At 36.6% G+C, this 21,161-nt stretch overlaps 1 protein-coding gene across 1 annotated transcript in view; it reads left to right on the forward strand.

Moving 5' to 3' along the window:
- Window positions 233–21,161, forward strand: part of LOC110393513 (regulating synaptic membrane exocytosis protein 2-like) — a 285,663-nt gene continuing 264,734 nt past the window's right edge. The window contains exons 1-3 of the mRNA XM_021386412.1: window positions 233–253; window positions 1,366–1,511; window positions 3,341–3,551. Of these exons, the coding sequence (XP_021242087.1) occupies window positions 233–253; window positions 1,366–1,511; window positions 3,341–3,551 (378 nt within the window). The remainder of the gene's footprint in view (window positions 254–1,365; window positions 1,512–3,340; window positions 3,552–21,161) is intronic.

Here is a 21,161-nt window from a genome sequence, read left to right on the forward strand (position 1 = left end):
CCAACTTCAGACCCAGGCTCTGAAGTTTGCCTTGATACTGTTTGCTTCCAGTTCCCTGATGGCTGAACTCCTAAGCCCTCTGAGGCAGCAATATTATAGGCAGAGACATGTTTTTAAGTATCTAAAGGGAGGTGGGAGGCAAAGGGGCGAGGCCAGGCTCTTCTCCGTGGTGCACAGCGATAGGACTAGGAGTAATAGCCTAAAACTTGAACATAGGAAGTTCCATACTAACATGCGGAACAACTTCTTTACGGTAAGTGTGATGGAGCACTGGAACAGGTTGCCAAGAGAGGTTGTGGAGTCTCCTTCTATGAGATATTCGATTCCCGTATGGATGCCTACCTGTGCGACTCATTGTAGGGTACCTGCTCTAGGAGAGGGTTGGACTTGATAATCTCTTCAGGTCTTTTCCAACCCCTATGATTCTGTGATTCCGTGAATGCAACCAAGGTGAACAAATTAGGATTTTATTTGCTATATCATTTCTGAAAACTGTATGTCATACAATTTTTACTAAATTTTTCAAATACTGTACTAAATATGTAATTGTTACTGCATGTAATCAGTTAGTTTGACTTAAAGCCTTATTCACACTAAATGCTAAGAAATAATTATTGATTTACAAAATAGATCTGAGGGTTTTTTATGAACTTTCTAAAATGGTTGTTTTTTATTTTGTTTCAAGTATTCTTGTTTCAAGTGGATCTTCTCAGTAGAATGCGTACAGTATGTAGTCTATCTGATTATTTACTAGATTTTTGTCTTTTGTGTTTAATTTTTTCTGACAGCTGTCAAAATGTGTAATATTTTTCTTGAAACAGAGGAAGTTGATGTAATAACAAACTGTTTTGGCAGACAACAAGGTGTTTGCTACTAGAATGAGCATTTTAGAGAACTTCTCTGTATAACCTTGCGAAGTTTAATACTTTCAGGCAAAAGTTGTGGTGACCTTTGTGTAGATGCTTGTGCCCAAGAGGAAACAAAAGTGAAATTATTTCAGTACATGAGGCTTAGGATTTGGCAAAAGCCTAGTGCTTTTTATGCATCAGTGAGACTGGTAAGAAAATAATCATAAAAACAAAGGCTGTAGATTACAAGGAAGCCACAAAACTAAATGCGATCTAAAATAAACTTGAGGTTCAGCATAGATAATATGCTTTAAATGAAGAACACAACGTTTGGCAAAATTAAAAGGCAAGCAAGGTCTCGGAAACTGCATGTGTTGTTGATGGAAATGGGCCAGACTACCAGCTACCCATTATATACTGTTGTCAGGCTAAAGTGTTGAAATGTGCCAGAATTTTGTTCTAAACTTTGTTCAGCACTTTTTTACTAGTAACTCGTGTCCTGCCTCGTTCCACAAAGAGTAGTCAGCCTGGAACTCTTGGCCGCAACAAGCAGGCAGAGGAACCCTTGGGCCCTGCCTCCACAACCTGCCTGGGCTGCTGCGTCCCCCACATTGCTCCTCTCAAGGCCTCTGCTGCAGGCCAGAAGGTTCTAGAAGTGTGCAAGTGGAGGAGGACTATGCCCTGAGGGAGTGTGTGGACTCGAAATTGAGCTCAAGTGATGAGCTGGTAGTCTAGAAAGAGGAGGTGTAAGTAGCATGAAGTAAACATGCTTTGTTTGTGGAAAGGCAGTTGCTGGAGGCATCCTGCCGGTGCGTGGGAGAAGTGCCATGCCTCTAGCCTCCTGCATTCCGCATGGACAGCAGGGCTGCCTGACCAGTCCTGTAGCTCCTCTGTGCTATAATGTAAATTTTATCTTTGGAGAGGTTTCCTGAAAAAAATAAAGCAAATACCGACATCTCCTGCCTTATATGTGGGGAACCATTGTAAATAATATTGCTTGAGGTAATTTTTCACTAACTGAGTGTACTGATGTTTGCCTTGGTAAGAGCTTCTGATGCTTCTGATGAAGCCATTTTGTGTCACTAATTTATATCTGAACTCTTTACGGATATCTGCTCTCAGCTTTACTTTTCTCCAGGAGGTTACAATTTGTGCTGTGTTAGGTTTCATATATTGGTAATTCTTTGATAATCTCATCTCAAGAATCTCTGGAAAGAAGATAATCCAAAAGAAAAAGAAATCCTTCCTGCACTTCTTTTTTCTTAGTATACCTTTCTCATATTTCATAGGAAATCCTTTTTTTTTTTTTTTTTTTGGTTGTATTTGTGTCTGCCTAGGGAACTAAATGAAGTGCTTAGTCTCAATTAGCAAAATTAAGTGGGTTGAGTTCCATACTAAAAGTTTAAAGTTTAGGATTCAGACTCCTTTAAATCACAGGGATAAAACTAAAGTCTAAGATTTTTTGTCTTCTCTTTGTGATTGAATCTCTTATACTATGTCACATTTTCCAGTCTTTTTCAGCAACCATAGGAACTGAAAATTAACTTCTTACAATGAAAATTAATTTTCCTGTGACATCTTTTACCTTCAGAAATAGAGGCTTCAAGAAAAAAAAGCTATAATAAAACCTGAAATGAGTCTGTAACTTTTATAACTTTTATCATAGCTAGACAGTTTAACTATCATATATAGAGATTTGATGATTATGTGATCAGAAAATTAATAAAGTGGCATGCCTGAAGTACGCACATAGTTGCTGATTATGAATGTGCTCCTAGTCCTTTGGAAATGGAAAGTAGAACGTGTGTGAGCATTTTGCGTTAGTGTATGTGTGTGTTTTAAACTGCTGTCCCTAGTTTTTATGCCTAAAGTAGTCTTCTACCTTTGACTTGAGATGACCATCCTTATTTAAATATATGAATGGCTTAAATGGAGAATAATAAATTACTTGCTAAACTGTGGTAACTTGTTATGGACTTGGGGTTGTGGTCAGTGCTTGAAAAATGATTAATAAAACATTTTAGAATAATTAATCTGTGCAGTGTTTTTGAATAAATAATTTATCAAAATACAATACTTGTACCTGTCTGGAGGAATTATGTAAAAATATACTTGGAAGAATAAATGAGATTTTTTTTTTTCCTGCTACTAACCAGTTTATTATCTAGTGATGTGGGCTCTTGAATTGCTCAGTCCGTATTTCCTAGTGTTGTATTTGCAGCTCAGAGTTGGTCACATCCTTTAGCAAAGTTACTCCTTTTTGTAACAGCTAGAATGTGTGCTGTAGGTTATCAGTGTTGGGTCACCTCACTGAGTTCAGTTCAATTGGAGAGATAGTAATTCTTAAAGGTTACACGTCTGAAGCACCGTAAGTGAAATGTATATCTCTCAGATTTGTGTTCTGAAGTTGAATGCAATTTAGTGATTGTAAGTATTTGTAAGCATAAATAACAATTAAAAAAAAACTGTTAATCATCTCTTTTCTTCTGCAGAAAATTACATCAGCAGTTTGAAATGTATAAGGAGCAAGTGAAGAAGATGGGTGAAGAATCACAGCAGCAGCAGGAGCAGAAGGGTGATGCCCCAACCTGTGGCATCTGCCACAAAACAAAATTTGCTGATGGCTGTGGCCATAACTGTTCATATTGCCAAACTAAATTCTGTGCGCGCTGTGGAGGAAGAGTATCTTTACGGTCAAATAAGGTATGGAGTTATGAAAATTTAGCAACAAAATTCAAACCTCAGTATCTTTTATTACTTGCTTAAGCATGCTTACTACTGAAACAGATTTCCTCTAAGGAGGAAACGATATCTATGTAGATTGTTCTGGAAGCAGTGCCTCCTATTTATTTCCATGGAAATGACAGCAGATACAAAGAGTACAATAACACAGTTTGATAGAGCAAATTCTCAGCTACAAAACATAATTTTTCAGCTTGGTCACCATCATTAGCTTTGTATTGTCACCAGCAATGAACAAATGCTTGCATGCCATGCTCGTAAATATCTGCAATGGCCGTCCGGAATGTGGCTGGTCTTTCACATCTCTGTCACAACTGCTGAAATGCACCACCACCTACCACCTCACTCTGCTCACAACTGCTGTTTGTTCTCCACAAACATTCAGTAAGCGTTGATGAATGTCAACGGATGCCATTTTTTCATCATGGAGCAATTCAATTCCGCACTTTTATTTCATCCACGCTTCCATGTCAGATGCCATGTTGTCAAACTGCCCCTCTGCTGCCATCTGTCACATGGCAGCGTAACGTAATGGGATATTGGTAGGAAGGTACAACCTCTACTGCCATACCACCAACATCTGCCTCTGACGTTGTGGAGCAACACAATAAAATAGGAGGTATTGTTTTCAGAGCAGCCTTCATACAAAAAATTCAATGCACTAACAGTACAGATTTACAGCTAGCATTACAAGTGTTTATTATATAAGAACAGGTAAAAGAGCAAACTGAAATTTTAAGAAGTTTGGTCATGGAGTGACACATTCAGCAGAACTGAGGTAATCACAGAAAACTTCTGTTCTGAAATTAGTTTATTCAGTGCTTTCGATAGTGTTCACATCTCATACATGTCTCTCTCAGATTCGGACAAGTATTTGTAGAATATTCTTGGCTACTCAAAACTCATGCTAGTTTTTTGTGGAAACGCATCTTTTTTTAAATCAACACAGTCATTTATTTATTTATTACCATAATCATTTGTCAATATCATTTTTCCACAAATCATTTTTTATTCTGTAATAGATTCATTGCAATCTATAATTACTGTTGGAAGGCAGGCGATGATGCTATGCATTTTTTTTGTCCAAGGAGGCTTAAATAATGGGCTCAAGTTTCGATTGACAGGGTAGAAAATAATCTGCTATTTGCTGATGATTAAAGAAACTGAGATTATGAGTGAATCTCTCAAACTGCCTTTGTATGATCAGATTTTGTTAAGGTCAGATAAAATTCATATTGAAATTCATATCTTGAGTAAGCTTACATATTCTTGCTTTTACAACTGAATTGTGTAACTATTAATCAGAAAGACAGTAATTCCTGTACTAATTCCATTGGATTATAAAAGGCAATCAGGACAGTTTTTTGCATCATTATACTAAGAGTTAAAGAAAAAGAATGTTAGGAGGAATGCATCATTTCCTAATGAGATGTTTGAGACATCGTTTAGAATCATAAAATTGCTTGAGTTGCAAGAGACCTTCCTCAGGAAGAATCAGATAATCTTGGTGGATATTTGTCTAACTTCTTTTGACAGGTCTCCAGTACAATTCTTTTGCACCCTCTTAAGTCATTTGTTCCATTGCTTACAGTCTAATTTAGTTCTGTCTTTCTGTAAGCCTGTTTCCACATTCAGCATTATGAGTCTGTTCTGCAGTTCCTCTCAGATGACATTTTTCTACTTCATGGATGGTAATTTAGTGTAATAAATAAACTTTTCTGGCTCTCATTCTTTCTGTTCTTGATCATTTATGAACATTCTGGACAGATCATCTCTAGACAGATTCTTTGTGGGTCTTCACTGGAGGTAGCTCTCCCTTAAAAAGCATTGACCATTCCTGTTAATTTATTTTTTCTTAAACCAGTTAAGTTTTCTCTTGGATTAATTTACTTCTGTTTCATGGTAGGTGAAATTCTTCAAAAGCCTGGAAGTTCAACACGGCTATATCAACAAATTCCATTTACTCACTTTCTCAGTGACTTCTAGAAGGAATTCTAGTAAATGTAATAGACGTGACTTCCCGTTACTAAAGCTTTTTTTTAAAAAAAACTTTTCTACATTTTACAATAATCTATTCAAATACTTGCTAATTTTATTCTGTATTTTGGTTTCCACAGACTTGTGCAGTGGGGATGTCAGGCTCACATGTCTATTAGTTGATCATACCATCAAATTCCTAAATAAACTGGTCTTGTACTTTCCACTTATTATTTGTATTGTCAATGAAGACTATATGTTTCAGTCAATAGTTACATGTTTTATGCTGAACATGTAATCTGATTTTTTTGAAAAATAATTACTATTTTGTTTTGTTGATTCACTTTGTAGCTTATTTTTCTGAAATATCAGTTTGGTTCATTTTACATAAAGTAAGATTCTAGAGTAAGTCTCTCTGTAATCACAATGAACATGAAAACAAAACATTTAATTTAGACTGACACTATGGCACCCTCATATTGCTGATGTCTTTTATGCCTGTACACATTATTTCACAAAATTAGTTTTGGAACTGCCTTACTGTAGTTTGCAAGAATTCATTCTTTTCCATTTTCCTTACTGGATACAACTTCACTTTCTTGATGGATGATTTGTAATAGCTTCCTGTTTTAGTTGTTTCTGATTTTCTTTGTTCTTTTGAATATAGATTTTTTTGACAGATTTTATATGTCTTCTTTGGACATTGTGTAAGATACTTCTTAAAGAATCTTTGTGTTTCCTGCAAGCATTTTGCCCTTGTGACTGTTCCTTTTGCTAGTTTGTTCTTAGACTGAACTGTTCTTTCACCTTTGCCTTTTTTTCTTTCTGATCTTTCATTGTACAAACAAACCTTTGTTCTCTTGCTTAATCTTTTAAAATCTTCCTCTATGAATACATATAGGAATAACGTAAGAATATGAATTCGAGAAATTGTTACACTGTTTTTTTGCTCACCCATGTTTGTATTTTTTTGTTACATACATCCTATCGTTGATTACCTCTATTTGAATTTGTCTGAATTTAAAAAGTACTTTCTTTGGGGATGGTGATGACTTTTTGTAAGTTTTCAAAACATGAAGTACAAAGAATTTTATTCTTAATGTAATTTTTGGCTCGTATTAAAGTACAAAAAAAAGTTCTTGGTAAGAAGAGTAATGGTATTTTTAAATACAGATAACAAGGTGAAGATAAGAATGTGTGAACAGTACATCAGGACTCCAATCTGTTTTACAGATATACCTGCATATAAATCTGTGAAGGAGGATATGGATTGCACAAAGATATACGTTAGGGGTCTTAGAATGGTTGGGTGATTTATTCCTTTTTTGATTTAGTTACAGTGCCTAAAATAAAGGCATTAAAATTAAGTCCATGTTGTACAAAAATTGTCATTATATGCAAATTCTTTCTAGATCAAACAGAGAGTAATGATTATGATGGTACTGTTGCTTCTGTGCTCTTGCTTACTACCTTAGTGAGTATTTGGCCAGGGTAGGGAAGTTAAATTTCATGAAGGTAAGGGAGCTTTAAATGGCATCTCTTACGATTTTGAACAATTTCACATTGATTCAAATTGTATCTGAAATAATAAATCGCATAACAACAATTCATAGTGATATAGGTTCTACTGATACACAAGATGCACTTTATTTACAGAGAAATGCATGCTGAATGAGACAGTAGACAGCAGAATGAGATTTATCCAGCTGAAAAATTTTAATGCTAAAATGTTGGACTTATACTGCTTTCAGATAGATAAAAGTGTGTGTGGTGAATATACATTTCAAGAGCTCAAAATGCCAGTTCAGTAAACTAACATTTAATTTCTAGAGGAAGAAAACAGTACTTGTTTGAAAACTGAATTTGAAACATGGTGAATACCTTCTTTTAGGATGCCGGGCAACCTACTATCTGTTACAGCTGCTGAAACATTTCTCTCTTTGTCTCTGAACATCAAGAGATTTTCAGCTGTTTGATAGGAACCAGCAAATGTGTTTGAAATACATGAAGTATAAATAGGAAAATTCTTCAGCTCCCTCGGGTCCTGTGAAAGATTTGCATTTTGATTACTTCTCTGAGGCTGTGTTTGATTTTTTCAGAAAACCATCAAGTTCTTTTCTCTCCTTTGATGAGTGAGTGCATTTCTAACTGCAGGATGTACTGTGTGGACCATCCATATGCAGTCACAAAATGAAATTTATTTCATTCTGTTGACAATTGGCAGGCAACAAAGAATTAGTATGCCACTATCAGGATTTCTAAGTCACTAGGATTTGGAATAATTGCAATGATTTCCTGTCACATACAAATAAGCTGGTTTTTTGGAAATATGATTTGATTCTGCATTTCTCTAGAAAAGACATGTTACATGCATATTATAACTACACTAGAAACCTCCAGCACACCTCAAATCTGATCATGGTATATGAAAACAACAATGTTAATACCATAGTGAAATCTGGGATCAGCTGCCTGGGAAAGCTGCATGAGAAGGAGCCCTCAGGGGCTCCAAGGGGCACTCTCTTGCGTGGGAGCTGCTTTACAGCTCTAGCACTCAGCCTCCATACCACTGCCTCTCTGTGCCCCTTGCTGACCTGCAGCTGTAGGCGTGGCTTCCTGGCTGGCCTTGGTTCTGCCTCATCGCCATGAACCTGTTGAGCACTATCCTGCTCCCCTTACCTGAGGTGGTGGGACACAGTTCTGTTGGTGGAAACATGACCTGGTTCACATCTTCCTTTGTGCCCCGCTCCTGGCTCTGGCTGGGCTACGGGCATTGCCTGTACCTAGATAGTAAAACAGAAAAACTGAGTTCTTTTGATCGCTGCACTGAGATTAGAAGTTTGCACGGCAGTCATTTTGAGCTATGAGACCTTCACAGAACTGTAAGTGTTGGAACGTACCTCTGAAGATCATCCAGCCCAGACCCCTGCTGCAGGTTTCCTGCAGTAGGTTGCAAAGGAAAGTGTCCAGGTGGGTTTTGAGTATCTCCAGAGAAGGAGACTCCACAGCCTCTCTGGGCAGCCTGTTCCAGTGCTCTGTCACCCTCACAGTAATTTTTTTCACATGTTTGTACGGAACTTCTCTGTTCCAGTTTGTTCCCACTTGCCTTTGTCCTGTTGCTGGGCACCATCAAAAGCTCTTCGTCCCATCCTCTCAACCTCTGCCACTCATATATGTGAAAGTGTTGATAAGATCTCCTCTCAGTCTTCTCTTCTCCAGACTGAACAGCTCCAGCTCTCTCATCTTTTCCTCAAAAGAGAGATGCTCCAGGCCCTGCATCATCTTTGTGGCCCTCTGCTGGACTCACTCCGGTAGTTCCTTGTCTTTCTTGAACAGAGGAGCCCGGAACTGGACACAGTACTCCAGATGTGGCCTCACCAGTGCAGAGTGTGTGTGGGGGGGGGATTACCTCCCTCAACCTGCTGGCCATTCCAGTTTTAATGCACCCCTGGGATACCATTAGCCTTCTTGGCCACAGCAACACACTCCTGCCTCATGATCACTGTTGTCCAAAAAGGCACTCAAGTCCTTCTCCACAGAGCTCCTTTCCCAAAGGTCAGCCCATAAACCTGTACTAATGCATGCAGTTATTCCTCCACGGAACTCTACATTTACCCTTGTTGAACCTCATCGCATTCCTCCCCACCCAACTCTCCAACCTGTCTGGATCTTGCTGAATGGCAGCACAGCCTTCTGATGTGTCAGTCACTTCTCTTGCAAACTGATGCACAACTGACACCCAGATTCCTCATTTCTATAGACACCACAGGCTTTCTTGATTTTTTTTCAGACAAAAAAAGAAAAGTGATTCTAATAGAAACGTTGTGGATATTATAAGTTCTTTCAAGTGGTAACTACAGAAACTAGTTCTGTTATTCATTTTATTATTTTAGATTATTTTCTCTTGGTAGCTGTTTTGAATTGTATTACAGAGCAGATGATCACCTGGGATAGGCATGTTTGAACTCTTTATTGTTTCAAAGCTTTCAAAAACTTTAGAGATTATTATGAAGCTGACACAATAAAGAATCAATAATTGTAGGCAAACTAATAGTTTTGCACTTAAAGAGAAAAAATACTTTCTGGAATTGTGGCTTTGGCATACCCAGTCAAATGCCAGATTCACCTTCTAATGATTCTTTTTAATGATTTATTCTGCATTTCTCCTGAATATTGGATGGAATTCCAGTCATTTTCTCATATTTCTGTGTCTGGATATTCATGGAGGTAAGGCCTTCTCTGACAAAACTGCTTTTAAAATGTACTTGCATTCTCTCCATGGAACAGAATAAATATCTTCAAAGTTTGACCGGTTTGGTACTTTTTTAGCATCTGTTCTTTGAGAACTAGATTGAATCATTTCTTAATTACTTTTGCTGTCAAAATGAATGATTGGACGGTCTCTTATATGATCAGTCTTGTCATTACTTACATTGTACTGGTGTGCGCTCAGTGTTTTCTGTCAACATGGGGTAAGTGGCTGAGAAGCTGGAGTTAGTCCTAACTATCTAGTGAAGGGTAACTTCTTGCCTTTATTTCACGTTTGGTTGTATTTCATAGCTTGATTCTGAAAAGAAACTTCATTCTGAAAGTCTCACCACATACGTAGATTTTGTTTGAACCAAGTCTTGTGAATCTGTTTTGATTCATACATCACAGTGTGAATAAGCAGATTTAGAGTCTTATCTGCTGTCAGACCAGTTTCCAGAATTACTGCTTTGCATTGGAAAACTTACTTTGAAGTTTGAGACTTTTCGTTATGCAACTGTGCTTGTTCAGCCTGGAAAAGAGAAAGCTGCGGGGAGACCTTCCAGTGTGGCCTTCCAACATTTAAAGGGAGTTTATAAATATGAGGGAAATTGATGTTGTACATGGGTAGATAGTGATTGGACAAGGGGGAATGGTTTTAAATTAAAGGAAGGGAGATTTAGATTAGATGTGAGGGGGAAGTTTTTTACTGAGAGAGTGGTGAGCTGCTGACACAGGCTGCCCAGAGAGGCTGTGGCTGTCCCTGGAGGTGTTCAAGGCCAGGTTGGATGGGGGCCTGGGCAATCTGATCTAGTACTTGATCTACTGGCTGGCAACCCTGCGTGTGGCAGGGGGGTTGGAACTTGCTGATCCTTGACATCCCTTCCAACCCAAGACATTCTATGATTCTGTGCTGCAAATTTTTGAGAAATATATATCCTATAATGAGTTTTTAGGAAACATGAGTTGAGTTGTTGTGTTCTCCTTGCATACATTCTTACGATGTATTTAGCATTTATTTTATCTTTTCTGTCATTAAATTTGGGTTTTGGAAATTCTTGAACACAAATTAAGATTTGGCAAAATGAGACTGTGTTGGAATAGAACACTGAGACCAGATCAATATATATGAGCCAATAGTTTCTAACATTAGAACCTACTGGCCTAAGAGTAGTAACTAGAAAAACTGTCTTAAAGCTCTTAAACTGTCTATATATTTATAGGAGTATTTTATATATATATATATATATCAGTGTTACTATGGGAGTTTTTTTTCTGTCTTTTAAATTTGTTATTTCTAACACTTTTCTATTACTGGTTTATTTGTTGTCATATTAATGTACTTTTCTTCATGAATGAATTTACTTTTCTTCTTTATCGTTTTTCTTCTCTTAAATGTTTTAAAAATCCTTGTATTTTAGGCAAAAACTGAGTAGAAAAAGTAGATTAGAACATAATTCACAGTATGAAGAGGGGCAGATCATCTGTGCATTTGCAGGAGACTATTAGAATATTTAACAGTTAAATTTTCTGTATATAATTATCACTTTCAATTTGGATAGAGTGGAACATATTAGAACAGCATAAAAATAGTCAGGACATTGGATAAATTACACTAGTCATTATTTTTGGAACAGAGATAAAATAGGGAAAGAAATTCATTTTGATGACAAAGCAGAATGTTTAAATATATACAAGTGCATTGTATGTAGGTAAAAGCTATTGAAAAAGTCTAATATAGCTGGATTTTTTTTTAATGAGTGAGGATGAGCTATCATTGAATGTTTGAGATGATCTCCAAATCATCTGGAGGTCATCTCATCCAACTTCTTGCTCAAAGAATGTTGAATTACAGGAGTTTTCTGAGGTCCTTATCCAATTGAGCTTTGAATCTTCAGGGGCAGAGGTTCAGCAACCTTTTGTCCCATGCTTCACTGTATATCTGAGGGGAACATTACATATAGTACCACTTGTCATCAAATGACCAAATTATGGTTACTGCATAGTGAAGATTATCAGGAATACTTCAGAATAGCACTATTTCTAACCATTTTCTAGAAATAGCACCGTTCTTTTTTATAGTCTATTTTAAAATTTCAGGAATGTTGATGCAGTGGATATTATGAAAAACTGAAGGTAGAGAGCAGCAATTTGTAAGTTATTATGACATGAAGGACTATACTAGCAACAGACTGTTCTGCTTCAGAGCGTAGTCAGCCCAAGTAGGTAGAACAGTAAGTTTAGCTATAACGTAAATAACCAAAACCAAATAATAAATACAATTTTCCTAATTTTCCTTAAAATTCATTTTCCTAATGACTTTGTCTCTTTTTTAACTTTGTATAATTTTCTCCTCTATTTGCTATTTACATTTCTCATTCATTATTGATTGTTTTAAATATGTTTCTATTTTTTAGTTTAAATGTCATTGTTTCTGTTTCTCATTTTTATGTTTAAACTGCTTCCTTTATTTTTTTCTTCAGTTTCATGTATTTACAATCTTTGTCATTATTTACTATTTTGTCTACTGCATCTTTTAGTAATTTGTGTAATTTTGTCAAGTTCTTTTGTTTAAAATTGAATCCTTAATCTGAAGATATGGACCAGTCTGACTCAAGTGCTCTTCTGTGCTGTTACTTAGTCCCTTCTGCAGAGGGGAGACATTCACCAAATTACACATACGCTGTTTCAAAAATTTCTTAGCCTCTGTGCTGAGAACACCTGGTTATGGATTATGCTCCTCTTGCATAGTAGAGCATATTTCTGCAGAGATGAAGATGAGATATCAAGGCACTGGGTATTTCCATTCAGAACATCTCTGAGCATCTCCTGCCACTCATTGCGGTGTTTAAGTGGGAATGCCACTAAAAACTGGAGCATCTTTGAAAATGTTTCAAATTTAAAGCCACTGCTCATAAGATCATAGAATAAATTGAGTCAGATGGGATGTGTGGATGTAGGCCAGTCTCCTGCTTCAAGCAGGTTTACATCCAGAGTTAGACTAGGTTTCTTAGGATTTCATCCAAGTGAGTTGTAAAAATCTGCAGGGATGCACATTCCATAACCTCTTTGGGCAAACTCTTTCAGTGCTTATTAACTGTTCAGGCTTTTTCCTCTTGCATCCAATCCAACCCATCCTTTGTTGCATTTTGCTCATTAGCTGTGCATCTTCAAGAAAAATTCTGACTTAGTCTCTCTATAGCTCAGCTTTATGTAGTTGAAGATTGCAAATAGTTCCTCTCTTGCCCCACCCATTTCTACCCCTGCCTTCTTTAGGCAAAGCAAGCCTATCTCCCTCCCTCCTTCCCTATCTCCTTGTGTACTGTACTCCTGACAGTCCTAGCTGGCTTCTGCTGTGTTCTCTCCTGTTTGTTTGTAACTCCAGTGTTGGGGGCCACCTAAAACTTTTTAATAGCACAGGAGCACAAAGTTACATGTCACATGGGTATCTGAATAACAAAGTATAGAATGTATTGTCACCCATTCTTGGTGAGCAGTTTTATTTCTAACCAGGCAAAGTACTTTTTTTTATGCCTAGATTTAACTTCTGTATTGGCATGTGAAATTAAGGAACCAGAAAATACTGCTCATTTGCACATTGTTCATCATCATTCACAACAATGGGATATAGTTTTGACTGAAGCCATTTTGAATAATTTTTTTTTTTCTAAAGTATTATTTCATTTACAATCATAAACAGCTGAAAGACAGTTCCTTCAAGGAAAATAATAATACTAAATGGGAATATTTGTACTTAATACTTATGAATATGAAAAAAGTGTAATATAGATCTGACATGACATGCAGTGAACCCTTGTGAAAAACTCTGACTCTTTGTGCTTTAAAACTCTGATATTTTAAAGACCTACTGAGTAACTAATGTGCAGTTATGCCATTATGCATATCCTCTGTCTATAGTAAACAGAAATCCTTCACCTCTCTGGACTCAGTGCAAGTGCAAAGGGTTGATGCATGCTAATCATTTGCAATACTGGTGTCCAAGACATGTGGAGCTAAATTCTGCATCCTTTTTATGATATGCCCCGTTTGTTTTATTAAGGTAAATAGACATGCCTCCAAATTATTTTTATGAAAACTATTTTCTCTGTGGAATTTTCCTTGTACAAATATTTTCTTTCATGCATAAAATCTTCTCAATTTCACTCAAAAAAAAAAAAGAAAATTATTAAAATGAAATATTTTTAATAGATCTTCACCATAGTGGTAAATAAGAACAATATCTATTAATTCCTTTGACATTTGTTATTTTATTTTACTAACAAATACTGCTGCTTGCTTTCAAAATGAAAGTGACTCTTTCCTTCTTTGTCTTTTTTCTGTCCTTTTTTTCTTGCTTTCGTGGATGTGAACTCCAGGAGGACAAAGTGGTTAGAGCCTTTTTTCTGTCTAAAGTCCTTTTCTTTTATGGGTAGACTTATTTCCTGGCCTACATTTGCTTTCATTTACACGGGTGTAATTCCTGCTGAAGGCAAGGGGAGTTACTATCATTAAAATGAAAGCAATATTTGGCATGAAAGGCTTACCTGTTTTTCAGATAACTTATAATCTGTGAGTTGTTGTGGATGTGATGCATGATATTCCTCTCTGTTTGCAGCTTTTCTGAGCATGCCTCTACCTTTCCTTTAGTTTTGCAATACGATATGTGCACAATTAAAAAAGAAAAAAAGTAGGAAATTGTCCAGTAGGTGTTTCTCACACAAAAAATGCAAGTGGATTTTATCACAGTGGCATAAGCTTTAACAAGTCCCTTTTGCCTCCTATATCAACATGTGTATTGTTGATATGTATGCACTCAGTTTTTTTACTTTTGTAACATCGTAGTTCAGTTTTGATTTTTAGTGACAATACATTTAGATGTCAATAATTTTTAAGAAAACATACCTATTCTTAACATTTAGAAATATGCTAGCAAAAACTTAGAGGAATCCATTAGTACATGTTATTTTTAAAATTAGTGGTCTGTAGGCAATCCAAAAATGTAGTGCACATATCGTATTAAGCATAATGTTGAAATGATGTCAGAAGTTGTGCATGTCACTGACACTGTGTTTTGCTGATATTATAGCAAAAGTAAATATTTTAATCTGATTTTATTTTATGTATGTTTAGGAAAGGTAGTATAAAGATGAATTTGAGAATAATCCTTGATACATTTCAATATTTTAAATGTAATTTAAATGTAATTTTTAAAAAGTAGAATCAAGAAAGCTACCTGAGCTAGTGTAAATCTACTCTTTCATGAAAATCTCTTATGTATTCTAAAGGGAATTGCAATGGCAAAAGCTTGCCCTATAGTGCTTGGAGAGTAAGTTCCTATATTCTAATGATGAACTAAAGAAATTCTTCAGCATTCATAAGCATCTAGTGAATGTTTATGTGGCACAGTCTTTCACCGCAATAAATAGGATTTTTTTTCTTACTGGTGGCATTATCAAGGCTCACATTCAACTACATTTATTACTGAAAAATACTTCATGTAAAATTGTGAATCACTTGCTGTTGTTACCATTTAGGATATGTTTTTACAAGGGCATATGTGATCTTTTTGGTGGGACACATATGGGTCCCACAGTCTGTTACAGGATTACAGAAGACTTAGGTGCACTTGTAGATGGCAAGCTGGATATCATGAGCCAGCAATGTGCCCTTGCAGCCCAGAAAGTCAACCATATCCTGAGCCACATCAAAAGAAGTGAGGTCAGCAGGTTGAGGGAGGTGATTCTGCCCCTCTACTCTGCGCTGCTGAGGCCTCACCCATAGTACTCTGTCCAAATCGGGAGTCCTCAGTACAGGAGAGAGATGGAGCTGTTAGAGTGCATCCAGAGCGGGGCCACAAAAATCGTCTAAGGGATGGAACACGTCCCATATGAGGACAGGCTGAAAGAGTTGGGGCTGTTCAGCCTGGAGAAGAGAACGCTCCGGGGGGACCTGATAAATAGTGGTTGAATAGAAAGAACTATTATCTCCTTGAAGATTCAATTTCTCCCTTTCAGTATAATACTGTGAGGAATTGATGCATGTTAATGGTGTTCCCATAGTCAGTCTAACAACTAATGTCCATGGGGTACTCTATATTGTATCAAATCCTAAATTCTCTTGGAGGTGAAGGGGAAGAGCAAAGGAGGTTATGGCAATAATGTTTTATGATTATTTAGTTTTTCTGCCTACCTATGTTAAGGAGGAAAGACACAGGAATTTCTACAGCTAATGAATTAGTCAGATTTTACTGTAAGTAATAATTGTGCCTCAAGATTCTTTAGGTAATATCTGGTTCTGCTGATTTTTGAAATAGAGGTTTTATGAGTTAAGAAGGAAGAAACATGTTATAGGTCATATTTTTATTGACCACAAATATTATGAAGTAAGGATAACAGTGGTCTTCATCTTTCTATTTTAGTGATGTTAGTGTGGTTATAAATGTTGGTACGTTGTTTGCAGGTACTCTCGAAGCAGGTATCTCAATAAAAATAGTTTTTTTTTTTTTTAAATTATATGATACAGCATTTATTTGTATGTTACACGTGCAAAGAATCCTTGATATTACTGGTTATCCTTTGTTTTCCATTGTTAGCCTTTCAGAGGACGTGTGAATTACTGTGTTCAGTTCTGGGGCCCCCAGCACAATAAAGACATGACATTACTGGAAAGGGTATGGAGGAGCCCATGGCGATGCTCAGAGGGCTGGCACCTTTCCTACAAAGACAAGCTCAGAGATCTGCGCTTGTTCAGCCTGGATAAGTTCTCTGGGGTCTCTGGATTTGGAGAGAGCTAATTGCAGCCTTCCAGTACCTAAAGGGGGTCTACAGGAAGGCTTTAGAGGGACCCTTCATAAGGGCATTTAGTGATAGAACAAGGGGGAATGGCTTTAAACTAAAAGAGCATAAGCTTAGGTTAGCTATTAGGAAGAAATTGTTTACTGAGATGGTGATGAGGCACTGGCACAGGCTGCCCGGAGCAACCGTGGATGCCCCATTCCTGGGGGCATTCAAGGTCAGGTTGGATGGGGCTTTGGGCAGCCTGATGTAGTGGAAGGTGTCCTTGTCCATGCCAGGGAGTTGGAACTGGATGTTCTTTAAGGTCCCTTCCAACCCAAGCCGTTCTTGGTTCTATGAATTGGAATTTGATAAGAGGCCTATTCTGTATTAGGTAACCATAGGAGTGACAAATTCAACCTAGCGTACTGGATAAAATTATGCATAAGGTATATATATATCTGTAAGATATATATAAGGTATAGTTAAGATCTTATATAGATGTAAGATATATGTAAGATCTTCTGGATCCCCATCTTCCTTCTTTGATTTTTACAATTTCTAGCCAAATAACGTTATTAAAATGAGCATTTCCATTTGCTGTAATAGTGTATAGCTATGTCACTGAAATTGATGGAGGGTCTGATTAAAAAGCTGAGGAACTAAGAAGTGCAGTACAGTTTGTGCAAAATGGATCTTCACTGCAAATATTAGGAAATGAAGTAATGAGTATTTTAATTTTGACTGAATTTTAATTTGTATTTAAACAGAATTATATATGATATACCTTTGCGTGGCTTTAAAGTTGTCATGGATATTTTTAGAGAAAACAAAGTCCTCTTGTAGGAAGATTTTGGAAACAGCAGGAGAAAATGTGGTTCCTTCTGATGTAGATTCCTTCACTTGCTGGTCATGGGTCTGGCTTTTCAAAACTTAAAAAATCTCTTTGTAATGTTTAGTTACAGACATTTTAGGTTTAGATACATCAATCTGTGCTTTTCAAGGCCTTGTTTTCTTATTCCTTCTTTCATAACTGTCTCAGGCACAGAGATAAAAAGACCAGCTTCATGGTTTGAGTTAGCTCCAACTTAATTAAATTATATGGAAATACTATTTGCAACAAGTAATGTTGAAGTCAGTGCTGCACGTCTGAAGGAGAATGAAAATCTCATTCTGAATTAGGCAGTGTCTAGCTGGTAATGAATTCTGTTTCTTCTCTCATCTCAGAAGTTAGGATGCAGTTGCTGATTGTTGTAAAACTAGAATCAGCTAAAGCAAAAAAAATGGTGTGTGAGTGCAATATATGGAGAAGACATTTTTTAAAATCTAAAGAAGAGAGGCATTAAAGATACCATGAATCCTTTATACTACTGCTAATGAGAGGAAGTCTCTCCTTAATTTCATGCAGCTGCTTCATGCTAGAAAAAAGAATCTCCTGGGTGAGCACTGATGACACAGGAACCTGATCTAGAGTCCACCAGAGAAAGTGGAAAGACTGAACTATTAGGTATTAGTCTTACATATAGTAACGCAGACCTGTAACTCAAACTGGAATAATTGATTCTCTTTTCATAATCAGTTGAACGCTTATGATGTGAAGTGGGCAAGTTAGTGGCTTGGCATAGAGAGACTCTGATACTACTTCTTTTCTTTCATCTCTTTTAGCAGGTTTAGGAAGTTGTTTTTAGGTAATCTGTTATCAGCTGCTACAGGTAAATGAAAGCCTTCAACAAAACTGCTTATAATTCTGTAGAGGATAAACCTGAGAAGCAAAACTAGGGAACTTCCTCCTTGTTCTGTTTTTATCTGCAATGTAGAGTGGGTAGAATGTTTAATACTTTGCTTGAAGTAGGTCTTCAATCTTTGTAATGCATGCATTTTAACATACTTAAAGACATAGACAAATAACTTGTCTTTAAAAATGAAATCCTCAGCCTTTACCAGTCTTAAGAACCTCCAGAATCTTTTTGGACGAAGCTGTCTCAAAGACTCCATTAGGCAAATTCAGAATCAAACGTTCTTACTCAATAGCTATCCAGGCTAATTCCCCTAGTAACAGGCGTGACTTTGGAGTTTTATTTGAACTTTAATTATTAAATCAAGGTTTAATCATTTTTGGGATTTCTAAACAGAGTTCAGACAATAGCAGTCATTTTAAGCAGTACAGCCTCATAAAACATTTCTATGTAAGATTACATTAGAAAAGATCAAAAGTAATTAACACTGGGCCTTGTTCTCCCTCTGTGTCTTACTGCAAATAAAACTTTGTATTCCCTAGCTTTCCTTTGGTGTATTCCAGAGTAATGAATATTAATATTCCAATCAGCGAAGACCAAAGTGGTTGTGAGGATGCCCCCATCCTTTTGTGAAAATTTCACTTGAACTGTTAACAGGAGTGAAAGCTTTTTTCATTTTAATTCTGCCTCTCTGAACAGGTCCTGGGCCATGCCAAGTATCCTCATGTTTCTATACCATCTGTGTTGCAGGTCTCTGCCTCCACAGTGCCCTGCAACTTTATCACCTGGGATTGCCCAGATGGGACAAATATTTGTAGAAATCATGGGTTGTTCCTTGCACTCCTTGCTATTTGCTAATACCTGCTTGGGTTAACTCTTACCTGTTCATGATGCTTGACTCTGACTTCTGGGTCTTACCAAGAAACACACACTGGGTCTCACTGAGCTTTTCATGGGCTGTACATGCTCTAAAGGATATTTTAGTTTAAAACAAATAAGTTGATTTCTTGCTTACTGAAATTTGGGTAAAAAGAGCCTCAAACTTTTTTTACAAAGAGATTTGTTGGAACAGTTAGGGTGTTTCCTAGATTTAAAATACTTTTGACAAAAGTCTTCTGTATTACCAGTTATTTAGGTTTGTTTTGCTGGGACATCTCTCAGCTGCAGGAAGCTTAATTATTTTCCTCAGTGTTGTTTCCCTGAGTGTTGTCTTTCAGATTGGGATCTCTAAGAGTAATTCAGAGAGTTGGCAATGTAGGCCACCTTGTCTTAGGCCAGTTATCCTAGGGTGTTCTCTGATACTATTTCTCATGTATCCATTTGTCTAAGCTGCTCTCCTTTATCCTACTGTGTTCAGAGTCACTCTTATTCCCTTCATCACTAAGGAGTGTACCTTCAGTAACTGAAAGTGCTTTTAACAAACATAGTAGTGAAAAGCTAGTTTTTCTATCTTCTGTTTCTTGTATTGCAAAAGATGAATATAGGTTAATACCTTTAAATTTCTTCTTAAATATCTTTAAATACTGTTTGTTTTTTTTTGTATTTGTAGTAGTTACTCTGATTGCACAGTAAAATCGTATTCTTTACTCAGAAATATGCTACCTATCTTCCGATTTTCAGTATTTTCAAGACTGTCACAATGTTACATACAAAAAATATGGTCAGTAAATGTACATCTTATTAAAGCTGCAGATTTAAACTTGCCTGAAATTCTGATGAAGAGCCCACAAGCTAAATAAATAGTACTGATGGCTATATTAACACACAAATGTTTTTTTCCTAAATTACATCTCTTCCAATGTGTTGTTAACTTTAACATCCTTACTGTCATACTAAAATACTCTCTGTGTAGGTCATCACAATCAAGGAACGAGATGACGCTCTGTTGTAGTTGAACTTCAGATTAGCTTGTGTGAGCTACTGGAGAAGTTGGAGGGCAGTGGGAAGGAATAACACTTCTTTCTTATTTTTCTCTCTGCTAAAATTCCCTTTGGCCCATTTCTTCATGGACAGATCAATGAAATGCTCACCACAGTGTTCAAGGAGAGGGGGATGTGGCCCTAGAAATTGTTATTCTCCTTTTCTGGCTTTTCTTGTATTTTAAAGTTAAACAGAAGATGAAAATAGAGCAACTTCTTGACACAAGATACCTTCAGAATCATCTTAATTAGTGCACTATAGGACTACAAGGTTCTTAATCTAACTCTGTTTGAGACTGTTTGCTTATGTTAGCAAGGTCTGTGCTTGGAGAACACACTCTGATGTGTTCAAGAATGTGCTTAAGAATGAACTCAAACAGTAATTAGATGGGTAACTAGGAGTAAAAATCCTTTTACAGACATATATATATACACTATTATATCAGATGAGGAAGAATGCATGTGCCTAAAATTGTATATAATCTTTCCACCTACCAAAATCAGTGTAAAAGATTCCAATTCCTCCTATAAACCCTGTCCTATACACGTACATTCTGGTAATGTAATTTTATAGTATAGAAATTAGAAATAATTGGTTTACTTTAGAAGGCACAAAGTTCCGGAAAAGCATCAGAGCTGATTTAGAGGGAGCCTGGTGGTATTCCAGGGCTGGCTTTCACTTTGCTATTTCTCTTACCTTAGAAATCTGTTTTCTAATTTCAGACTGTGATCCACTTAACACTTAATTCCTTCTTTATTCTATCTTAAAATAGTTTTGTCTTAAATGTATATGAAAACAGTGTAGTAAAAATAGATAACATTGCATATAAATACATTTTCACTATAATTTTTGTCATTCCAATTAATAGAGCTATTTGCAATTCCAGAACCAGAAGACCAGACAGTTCTTGAGCAGTT

Source organism: Numida meleagris, chromosome 2, assembly GCF_002078875.1.
Source record: "Numida meleagris isolate 19003 breed g44 Domestic line chromosome 2, NumMel1.0, whole genome shotgun sequence".
NCBI lineage: Eukaryota > Metazoa > Chordata > Aves > Galliformes > Numididae > Numida > Numida meleagris.